Source organism: Schistosoma haematobium, chromosome 1 (assembly GCF_000699445.3).
Source record: "Schistosoma haematobium chromosome 1, whole genome shotgun sequence".
Taxonomy (NCBI): domain Eukaryota; kingdom Metazoa; phylum Platyhelminthes; class Trematoda; order Strigeidida; family Schistosomatidae; genus Schistosoma; species Schistosoma haematobium.
This window is the reverse complement of record NC_067196.1, coordinates 84545994-84558228: the sequence shown is the minus strand read 5'-3', so window position 1 is coordinate 84558228 and position 12235 is coordinate 84545994. Positions and strand designations below refer to the sequence as shown.

Sequence of the window (12235 nt, the reverse complement as noted above, 5' to 3'; positions counted from 1 at the left end):
CATTTATTACCCATTACTTTTAAGAGTTTCTACTCTTGAATGCTCTGTTTAGAGTGACTTTATTTCGGTATGGTAGGAAATGCAGCAAAGTGACAATGTTCTTGCTGACCACTTCTATTTAAAAAAATTAAACAAGCAAATCAAGAGAACTATCAGTAAAATGGTTAAAGACGAAAATGTTATATAATAAGATAAGCGTTAAATATTATCCTGTGAACTTGTTCTTCATCAATTCTAAGCCAAACCAGATTTGAACAGACCAAACAATCCATTAAGACTAATATGCCTATTGTGTGCTACTTCAATCTGTCTTGTTTAATAAACTATGTATAATACTATTCGGCTAAATAGAATATGTGATCACTCCCCAAGTCGTTCAAAACATTTCTGATACAGGATAATAATGAAAATAAAGTTTCCGAAATTGTCTTTATACACTTATCTAATATAATATATGCTAATATGGATATCCTGCTTCTCATGTTTTACAAAGAAGATGATGGTGATCCTAAGACACGCTTTCAATAAAGCATACATGATGACTTTTACACTTGTAATTATCATTACTAACGTTTGACTTGATAGTTTCAAATAAACTGTTTATTGGATAGATTGTAAATCATCAAAATAATAATCTATTTGTGATATCCTATCGAGTAGAAAATTAAACTTCTGACATTTCGTCCCATATTGTCAATCACTTCTTCAGCCGAACTGAATTAATACAAGTTTTATTCTTGAAGAAACAACTTTCACGAAAACTTTAAGTATCAGAATTTTAATTAACTCATGATCTCAACTGTTGAAATTACTACAATCTCCACAAAACCCCTTCTGATATTAATTTCCTATTCATTGGGATATTACAAACTTATTTATATTTTTAACGATTACATTTAGTTACAAAATATACAAGTAAAAATATAAGTAAACAACACCAAGTGAAAATATTTTCACCCCATTGCACAAGTAAGTGGCTATCAGGACTCAGTAACTAAGTGAAGAACGTGATGGGGTTTGAAGCGAACGGTATTGAGTTCGAGTCTCAGATTGAACATGAACTCTGAGATGCAGGTACATCCAGCTGACGAGTCCCGAATAAGACAAAACGCTCGTCCTGTATTCCACTGCTAGCCACCATCCATCTTTGTTTATAAACCTTATGATTTAAGGCAATAGCGAGGTAGGCCGCGAAGGATTCACATATACTAACAAGAGACTGATCAATCGCAGTCCTCAAAATCAATGGGAAGTTACAAGTAAAGAACACCAAGATTTGTGTAGTAAGAATTATTTATAAATAAATATTTTGCAATCTAATCATTTATCACTACAAATATTTATACTATGATATTATTATATTTTATGAAGGTTAACTCTTCATATGCAAACTGGTGGAGTTCTGAAAATCTATGATAGCTGTTTCTCAAATCCCGTAAGTTCTTAGATGATACAGCAAACAGTGACACATTTGTACATTGTTTATTGCTGGAAAGTTGGAATAAATTTGAATTTCTTTTTCTTTTATGTATTAATACCTAATCTTGTTTCGAAAAAGCTAGTTAAAGTATGGCTACTACTTTAAATGGCTTGACATCTTAGTGTAATTAGGCCAGACCAGTAGAATGTTTTAGATAACTGAGTGAAAACATCACTAACCATAACATTGTGTAACATGTGTGTAACAACCAAAAGTTGGAACTTAGAAAATGTTCCAAACCAAATAAACTGAGTTTTTTTCTGTATAGAGTATGAAGCTAATTTGTATTCCTCATAGTTAACGATTATGGTACAATACAATTTTGTGCGTGAATGTTTGTGATACTGCTCAGTATATATCAGATTGTATCAAAAGTGCAAAATATTTCATTCATGTCACTTTGTCGCTATGCAATTCAAAGGTTTCTGTGGTGTAAAATGATGTATTATGCAGAGAAATATCATTATAGAAAACAACTATTTGTGAATCAACAAGTATATTTCCAACAAAACTAGGTCGGCGTTTCTTCTGCAAGAATCGAATCGGGCAACGATATGTTCAGCGAACAGCTTAATAGAAATAAACAGTTGCTTCATAATGCAAATTTAAGTTTAGTCAAACAAACCTTATTGTCAACAATTCAGCTATAGAAAAATGGAATATTAAACTGTGATAATTAGAAGTATTTGAATTATAGTAGAAACTAAGAATTCCAGAAATAACGCAATTGGATCAAGAAGTACAAGATAAGCACGAACGAATGTACTGTATTTGGAATTCTAAATCAAGCATTCAGCAAGTACAAAGGAATCATTAGTTCATTCAAACACCACATAAACGCAAATCTTAGCGAAAGTCAAGCAGTAAAGGTTTATGAATGAAAAAGATTGTGAAATATATAATCCAGCTAGGCAATTCCTCAAGAAAGCTTAACGTATACAGAAAGAGAGAAAAACTCATGGAAAAATAGCAATACTATCAAAAAGGACACATTAGAGGTATTTTCAAAGCACTTATTCTGTCGTAATAACTTACTTACTTACGCCTGTTACTCCTCGTGAAGGAGCATAGGCCGCTCACCAGCATTCTCCATCCAACCCTGTCCTGGGCAATCCTTTCTAGCTTCGTCCAGTTGTAATTCATCGTTTTCATATCTGCTTCTATTATCCGACGTAATGTGTTCTTTGGCCTTCCTCTTTTTCGCTTCCCTTCAGGGTTCCAAGTGAGGGCTTGTCTCGTGATGCAGTTTGATGATTTGCGTAATGTATGTCCTATCCATTTCCATCGTCTTTTCCTAATTTCCTCTTCAGCTGGAAGTTGGTTTGTTCTCTCCCACAGAAGGCTATTGCTGATGGTATCCGGCCAATGGATGTTGAGTATCTTGCGTAGACAGTTATTTATAAATACTTGTACTTTCTTGATTGTGGTTGTTGTAGTTCTCCAAGTTTCAGCTCCATACAGTAGAACTGCCTTGACGTTCGTATTGAAGATTCTTACTTTGATATTGGTTGAAAGTTGTTTTGAGTTCCATATGTTCTTCAATTGTAGGAATGCGACCCTTGCTTTGCCGATCCTCGCTTTTACGTCTGCATCTGAACCTCCTTGTTCATCGATGATGCTTCCCAGGTATGTGAAGGACTCTACATCTTCCAGAGTTTCGCCATCAAGAGTGATTGGATTGCTGTTCTCCGCCTTGAATTTGAGGACCTTGGTTTTCCCTTTGTGTATGCTGACGCCTACTGATGCAGAGACTGCTGCTACACTGGCTGTCTTCATCTGCATCTGTTCGTGTGTACGTGATAGGAGGGCTAGGTCATATGCGAAGTCCAAATCGTCTAATTGATTCTGAGCTGTCCATTGTATTCCGTGTTTTCCTTCAGATGTTGAGGTCTTCATAATCCAGTCGACCACCAGAAGAAAGAGGAAGGGAGAGAGCAAACAGCGTTGTCTGACTCCAGTCCTTACTTGGAATGCATCTGTCAGCTGTCCTCCATGCACTACTTTGCACTGTAGTCCGTCGTATGAGTTCCGGATAATATTGACAATCTTCTCAGGAACTCCGTAGTGTCGAAGAAGTTTCCATAATGTCCTCCTATCTACACTGTCGAATGCCTTTTCATAATCAATGAAGTTGATGTATAGTGATGAGTTCCACTCAACTGATTGTTCGACGATGATCCGTAGTGTTGCAATTTGGTCTGTGCACGACCGATCCTTACGGAATCCAGCTTGTTGATCTCGAAGTTGGGCGTCTACTGCATCCTTCATCCGGTTCAGCAACACCCTGTTGAAGACTTTCCCTGGTATTGACAGTAGTGTAATGCCTCTGTAGTTTTCACATTTGCTCAGATCTCCTTTCTTTGGAATCTTGACGAGGTGTCCTTCTCTCCAGTCCATCGGCACTTGTTCCTCCTCCCAAATCTTTTTGAATAGAAGGTAGAGCATGCTTGTGGTTGCTTCGATGTCTGATTTCAGTGCTTCAGCTGGTATGTTGTCGGGTCCTGCTGCTTTCCCGTTCTTGATTTGTCTGACGGCCATTCTAATTTCTTCCGTCGTTGGTGGGTTGACATCTATAGGAAGATCTATGTGTGCTGCTTCCATGTCCGGTGGATTCATTGGAGCCGGCCTATTCAGGAGTTCCTCGAAGTATTCTACCCATCTGTTACGCTGTTGTTGAATTTCGGTGATTTTCCTGCCTTCTTTGTCCTTGACCGGCCTCTCTGGTTTACTGTATTTCCCTGCTAGTTTCTTCGTTGTATCGTGAAGCTGTTTCATATTTCCTTCTCTAGCAGCTTTTTCTGCCGTCGTTGCTAGTTCTTCCACGTATTTCTTCTTGTCGGCTCTAATGCTCCTCTTCACTTGTTTGTTTGCTTCTATGTATTCAGCTTGTGCTTGGACTTTCTCTGTTCGTGTTCGGCTGTTGTTAATTGCTGCCTTCTTGTTCTTCCTTTCTTTGATCTTGTCCAGTGTTTCTGTAGAGATCCACTCCTTATGATGGTATTTCTTTAGACCCAGAACCTCTTGACACGTTGAAGTTAATGCCTCCTTGATGCCTTTCCAGTTGTCCTCCATAGTAGTTTCTTCTTCTTTCAGTAGATCTTGTAAGGCTTGGAACCTGTTGTTGAGAGCTATCTTGAATTCATTGAGTTTGTCAGTATCTCGAAGGAAGGCTGTATTGAACCTTTGTATCGCTGTTTGTCCACTTGTCCAGTTCTTCTTTAGCTTCAGTTTCAAATTGGCTACAACTAGGTGGTGATCTGAAGCTACGTCAGCACCTCTCCTGGTTCTCACATCTTCCATTGTCCTTCGGAATTTTTTGTTGATGCAGATATGATCTATTTGGTTCTCTGTAGTGTGGTCCGGTGAGATCCATGTAGCCTTGTGTATACGCTTGTGTGGAAATATTGTGCCTCCTATGACCAATTTGTTGAATGTACATAGATTTGCAAATCTTTCTCCATTTTCGTTTCTTTCTCCCAGTCCATGTCGTCCCATAATATCTTTATATCCGGTGTTGTCTATTCCGACTTTGGCATTTAGATCTCCCGTCAGAATGGTGAGGTCCTTCTTTGGGCACTTCTCTATGATTGATTCCAGCCTCTCGTAGAATTGATCTTTAATGTCGTCGTTGCTATCATCGGTGGGTGCATAACATTGGATAATATTCATTAAAATCCCCTCCTTCTTTGTTTTGAATGATGCTTTGATGATTCTGGATCCGTGAGATTCCCATCCTACAAGTGCATTTCGTGCTACTTTGGACAGCATAAGAGCGACTCCCTGAGTGTGTGGAGCATTGTCCTCTTCGTGACCGGAGTATAGCAGCATCTCTCCCGTAGCTAGCCTTTTCTGTCCAGCTTGGGTCCAGTGGGTTTCGCTGATTCCCAGTACTGCTAAGTTGTATCTCCTCATTTCCATTGATATTTGACTGGTCTTCCCGGTTTCCCACATTGTTCGAACGTTCCATGTACCTATAAAAATTGTTGCTCTGGTTGTTAGAAGGGGCATCGGCCTCGTGGCTTCCGAAGGAACTTGGCTTTCACCATGAAGCGTCATAATTCTTCTAACTGAAGACCTTCTAACTCCCAGGGCAGAGTTAAAATGGTTTGGATTATTTTCTCTGGTAAGCGTTTTTTTAGCGAGTTAGTTTTCTAAGGGATGGGGACGCTAACCCCATGCCCAACCCTCCTCCTTTACCCGGGCTTGGGACCGGCAGCAACCCTATAAGAGCTACAGGCGGAGTTCTGTCGTAATAAGCATAGAATTAAAAGGACTTTTAATAGTTGAGATAATGAGTCAGTTGGAGCTAGACCATCATGGAAAACCTGGAGGCACTAGACGGCTGTTTCGTCCTATTGTGGGACTCCTCAGCGGTGGGTATCCACGATCCCGCCTCACGAGATTAAAACCCAGGATCTACTGGTCTCGCACGCAAACGTTTAACCTCTAGACCACTGGGCCAGCCGGAATCCAACGGTGATAACGTCTAACTTCAACTAATCCATGAAACTCATCCACCATTCCTGGAACTCTAGTGAGAAGCCGTGACCAGTGCAGTCCACCGGGTCTGCTGTGAGATAATAACTCACTGAAGACAATGCTGTAGCATTAAAGTGATAATTTCATTATTATTGTAGTGTAAATTTTGTCATTCTTTACTATCCCTGAAGTTTTTGACAATCTGTTTACTATTTTCAGTGTAAATTCTGGGTTTTTGAATTAAAGTAGTTGCAACTTGAGTAGCTTGGCTTGTTAACAACTTCATGACGGATTTAAGAAATACGCTTCTTTAGTGTTTAAGAATGTTATTTTCACATTCCATAACGATCTCTTTCACAAATTGAATTTAACTGCAACATTTTCAGTCTTCAATAAGATTATCGTACTTAGCAATTTCAGTCAATGTACCTTTCATCCAATGAGTATTCGTTTTTTAAGAGAATTTGATTTCAAGCAGCTAGATTTTCCCTTAACTGGTTCCAATGAATTTATCCAGTGTGGCATATTCAATAATATCAGATGGAAGACATAAATACTAATAGAGAAGTTAGAGATTGTAGCAAGATGTTTATGGAAAATAACAATCGACATATTAGTATTCGCCCACTAAATGAATAGATTTTCAACACGGAACACAGTTTAGATATAAAATTCTGCTGATAACACCAAGCCATCCATGACAATGTAGTAAACTTTATTTGATTTACACTTATGCATATCTATCAAAAACAACTAAATACACAGTTATTAGTCTGAGTACTATATTTCTACGAACTGGATATCAATAATGTAGTGGTTTAATGGTTGAACCACACAATATTCCGACCTACAGGATAGATTACTTAAATGTTTTTTCACAGAAATGATAAGAAAATTGGGCGAGACTCTAATTTATAGACGACCTTTGAACGAATCTTAAATGACCTTGAAAAATATCAGCCAATCAGCAAACAGTCAGTATAGAGTAAAAATATGTTATACAAAACCAAGAAAATTAAGTGGATACACTTCTTATACGTGGTTCAAAAACTTGTCAAGGTTAGAAAGAGGTTCGGAGGTTCTAAAATCGTAGTGCATACAGTAGAGGAAATCATCCATATGGCTACAGAATAGTAGGTCTCTGGAACCATGATTAGGTCGCAGAAACTCTCACAGCCTCGACCACATAGCTTTAATATTGTTTATGTGCACTCCGGTTGTTAAATACACATAATTCCACATGCGGATAACGACATGATGCACATAACTAAGCCTATGTAGGAGCCTGTACGCTCTCCAAACATCCGTATATATTGTAGTACCTGGTCGCGGACAGTATTACTGGTGCTTTTACTATCCAGTTCACAATAATTGTTGTAATTTGCCTTAGTTAGGAATTATATATGGGGTTTTCATCACGAACTGACGTCAACTATAATGCCAGAAATTTATTTAGTCAAATGGATGAAAGGCTTTCGCGTTAAAATCTGAGATCTATTATCTTATACCTGATTGATTCGTCCACAAATTATAGTCTCGCCGTTTTATTCGTTGTAGCCGCTCAATTATCAGGTTTTGTACAAAGTTCCCTGTGAACCGATCGTACGTTAGCATTAAGCACTGAAGTTGGCGCTGTGACCTTGAAATCTCTCAAACGCTTCTGATTGGCTCGTCCATAAATTAGACTGTCGTCTGTTAAAAAAATGAATATGAACAATTCTCAATTGAATCGAAATCAATAATCATTGGAATATTAATTGTTGTTTAGATTTATCGTTTTCGTTAGTTATAATTTGATACTATATGTAATTCTTTTTTTAAAATTATTAATCAAGGCTTCAATTCGACAATTTCATATTGCAAAGACAACATGCAGTGAAGAGTTGATTGATTTAATATTGACTGTTACTTGTTCAAGTGATCCAGTCACAGATTATTGTCTTGTAGAAGAGGGTATAAATGAAGAAGGTGATTTGTTATTATTAGTTTTTTAATTCTGTATTTATACCTGTTTATTTATAGAATAATTAGTATATTCAAAGATGTTAAACTGGTAAATTAGAAGAAATAATGAGAACTAACTGACGCTATGAATTTGGAATATTGAATACCAATTTAACATTCTAAAGACACACTGTAAGCAATGATACCAGAAAGTTGATTGCTTCTTTATCTCACAGATCATCTAACAGTTCAGAAACTTTAAAAGTAATGTTTACTTTAGGAATAAATCAAGTTGATTTAATGTCGAGCGAATTGAGGATACTTGAAATCACTAAAGATATTTTCATGTATTAATAAACAAATTATCACATACGCCTGCCAAACTAAAAGTATAATTAGGTTGATACAGAAAGCAATGCTGCATGTAAAGAGCAAAGGTATAAGGCTAAATTGTTTGGAATGATGTAGTTAATAAATTGTTATGGGGGTTTATTTACCAAAAATATTACAACATTGTGAGGTAGCAATTGGAAAATATTAATTCTTAATAATAAGACAAGAACATACTGCTGTTGTATGAACAGTTTACTTCAGGTCATTTTTAATGCCATAACAGAGTCATCTAGATCTAGAGAAGGAAAACGAAAACACAAAGTGCAGGACAACAACAGCAGAAATTACAGTGATAGGTTTTTTTTTGTTTCGCAAGTGCTAAGTTGTTTAGTGATCTACTGTTGTTACTTACTTACTTACGCCTGTTACATTCAATGGAGCATAGGCTGCCGAACGACACTCTGTCCCACTCTGTCTTACTTTCTAGGTCTATCCAACTTTTGTTCATTCTTTTCATGTCTGTCTCCATTTCCCAAAGTAATGTTTTCTCTGGTCTTCCTCTTCTCCTTGGGCCTTGGGGATCCCAAGTGAGGGCTTGCCTTGTGATTCAGTTCGATGCTTTCCTCAATATGTGTATTATCCACTTCCAACGCTTTTTCTTGGAATCTGGTTTGTTCCAATCTACCGATGTAGATGGAAACTTTAATTTTACACGTGTAAAAAATCGTCAAGAAGACAAGTTTGATGAGCATGATTATTAAAAAAAACGATAATAATACATTGATTTTCCCTGTAATTTCTCCTATGATATGGGATTTGTTCATAGGTGTTTAGTTTAAGTCAACGTTTTCAAAAAAAGTCAAGTACAAGCTTATTGCATCTGGATTTGTAGTTTAAAGTACTATTTCATTTGCCGTTATATTATTTAATCAGAGCTTGTAAATACATACCTCGTGATTATCAATATGGATCAGTAAACGCCTGAAGACGTACATAGCTCTTTTCATCAAAAATCTAAGAATGTTACAAGTATTGCATATATACTCGTAATACATGCAGTTTGTCGAGGCCCTTAGGACAATGTTGTCAAAAGGGCTCTCCACTTTAGTAGCCCGTGGATCTGATTCCAAGAAGATCGTAATGAATGTTTGTTATCGCCCATCCTCGTATATAATCATCGACTTAAATCAAGTTAGTCAATAACGAAATTGAATGAGTCGAATAAACGAGAATGAACTTCGGAATACATATATTTTTGTATATAAAACGAATGGAATAGAGAGAAGGGAAACGATCCAGAGTGGAGATGGCTGGTAAGCCAACTTCCCCTTTAACCAAGCGTTAATCAATATTTATAGTTATACAAAAGTAAGTTACAGATATGTGATGAGTAACGGGATAAGAAATGTACACACACCTACGCACTTATATAAAAACAGTCAAGATAGATAAGCGAATAATTAACAAAGTCAGAATGTGACTCAAGTAGAATGAATGAAATGGGCTGTCCGAAAGCTAGACTAAGGTATATGGGCTTAACATAATAACCGACACGACAAGTTCACCATAAAATAACTGTAGGAAAACAATCAATGCAGTTCAGTTTTCTGATTTTATAACAATTCATTAAAGCTTTATTACAGGTTTTATCTTATCAGAATGTTATTTAAGGGCATTCAAATAGTTATCATTTCATTCGGAATTTCCTTTTCTTATACTAGAAGTTTAAATTTAATCAATCAACTCAGTGTTTTTCAGTTGCCTTGGTGATTCACATAATTTTAAAATAAATACGATTATTTATATTATAATAAACGTGAATACAGGTGGGGGACAACCGATTGTATTTGAACACAAAATTACAGAGTTCTTTAGTCAAATATGAAAACTATAAGTTCAATACTTCATTTACAAATCCTCTACCAATTGTCCCAAATGACATCGTACCTTCATTATCATAATAATTACTCTCTGTTCCTGTTCTCTTTGATTCGTTCTTACCAATATTCTTCTGCCAGGCATTTGATTTTAGATTGTCATTGCATACTACTTATTTCGATATAAGTAGCATACATCATAATATGAGAACATTTTAATTATTATATAAAAACGTTTATAATTGATACATTAATGTCAGCAACTTGAAAGTTTCACATTGAATTAATATCTGATTATTGTATTATGGTTTTAGGTAGAATACTACGTCCCAAAGATTATCCTTTATTGATTGTTCAAAATAGTCAATCATTAGGTGTATTAGTTTTACGTAAGAAACAAGATGCTTTATTAATGAATAAACGACGTTCAGTTTGGGTGAGTTATTTTAATTAACAGTAATAGTAAGCAATATACAAACTGTCAGTAAATAGTGTAAGTGTAGTGAACCAGAACGCGAGTGGAGACAATCGAATGCAATGGGCAGGAAATTACAGAGCATGTCAATAAAATCTGAGTAACATATAGTAAATCGTTAATTTGAGAAATATCAGTCCATCGTCTCAAACTTCACTGTTCCTTTGCAAATATCAGTCGATTGTCTCAGATTTTATTGTTCATGCATTTTCATACCAATTGTGTTCCGTTTCCGTTCTTTCCTTATCGATCTTCTGCTGAAATACATTCTATACCTGGCCACCGTTATATACTACTTATATGGATATAAGTAACCCACACCACATAGGAATTATTGAACTCTCTTCTCATGAAAACAATTATTTAATTGTATTGTCATCCAAAAAAGATACATATTGTTCATAATGCGTGTGATCTTTTGACAAAAAGTTATTTATCAAAGATTAGTTCCAAGTTTTAGTTTCCAATAAGACATTTAAGCCAGGTTAATTAATCTGGTTTTCGCTAAGTAATTTGCTTTAGCAGTTTTCAGTCTCACATTCTTAAATGTAATAATTAAAAGACTTGGTTCACAAATAGAAAAACTATACTGATTTTATTTTTACACTGGTTGTCAGAAATGGGATCAGCTTCATGAAGAACCTTGGCTTTCACTGAGTTATGACTTAAGTATATGAAGACTACTCAACTCCTGAGGCAGAGTTTTAAAAAGTTTAAATGATGTTCTATTGTTTACTTTCTTTAGACAAGATTTTGTTTACTGAATATTCTTGATGACCCCATGTTGAACACTACTCGTTAACCTGGGTTTGAAATTAACAGTAACCATAGAAAAGTTTCAAGCGAATTTTATGAAGCAAAGCTCATAGTATATTCATCTGTGAATCCTATCTTACTAAGAAGCAAAAACAATATTGTTTTTAATCGGTCGATTACCTTTAAAGTGAGGCTATTTAGTTTACGTGTTAGTAAACTTATTTATTTAAGAATCATGCAGATAATCATTCAGAATCTCCGGGCCTAGGTTGCATGATATTAGTCGTCAACAATTCTTACTATGATCCATGAGTAAAATGGCTCTCACTAGAATTCGAGCTAGTATTCACCCAGTTTCATTGGATGAGACGTTATCACGTGGCTCTTGGGGCAGTGATCGATCATTTATAAAATTGAGATCTTTACATTAACTGATCACTGAACAGTAAGCGGTGAACATTTATAAATTTATTTCATAAAGTGGTAATAAAATGTATAAACTCAAGCGGATTGATTAATTTTCAACCTATATTTTCTATATGGAGTATATCTCCATCTGATAGTCCTTTACGGTTGCATCATATAACAACTTTATAGTTATCTTATAATCAATAACATTTCATTATTGATTTTATTAACTATGAATATTAATGCTCAGAGACAGGAATTTCTGAGATGGTGGAGAAGATTTGTAGCTCAGGTGGATGATTTTGATGGAGTTTTGTTCTCTGAGCTGGATGGTTTGGTCGTGGAGCTTTCATCGTTCTTCTGAACGACATCATCAGCACAAACTTCAGATAGAAGTGAAGTGTTCGAATTTCTCCATATGTGTTTCACAGCTTGTTCTGTGCACCTCGATGTTGATTGGTTCTTGTTGACCTTAAATTTATC

General features: G+C 36.0%; 1 protein-coding gene across 1 annotated transcript in view; it reads left to right on the top strand.

Annotated features, from left to right (window-relative positions):
- Positions 1-12235, top strand: part of MS3_00002317 (uncharacterized protein) — a 52545-nt gene that overhangs the window by 25627 nt on the left and 14683 nt on the right. Inside the window, exons 4-6 of the mRNA XM_051209894.1 lie at positions 1372-1435; positions 7795-7927; positions 10428-10549. Of these exons, the coding sequence (XP_051075366.1) occupies positions 1372-1435; positions 7795-7927; positions 10428-10549 (319 nt within the window). The remainder of the gene's footprint in view (positions 1-1371; positions 1436-7794; positions 7928-10427; positions 10550-12235) is intronic.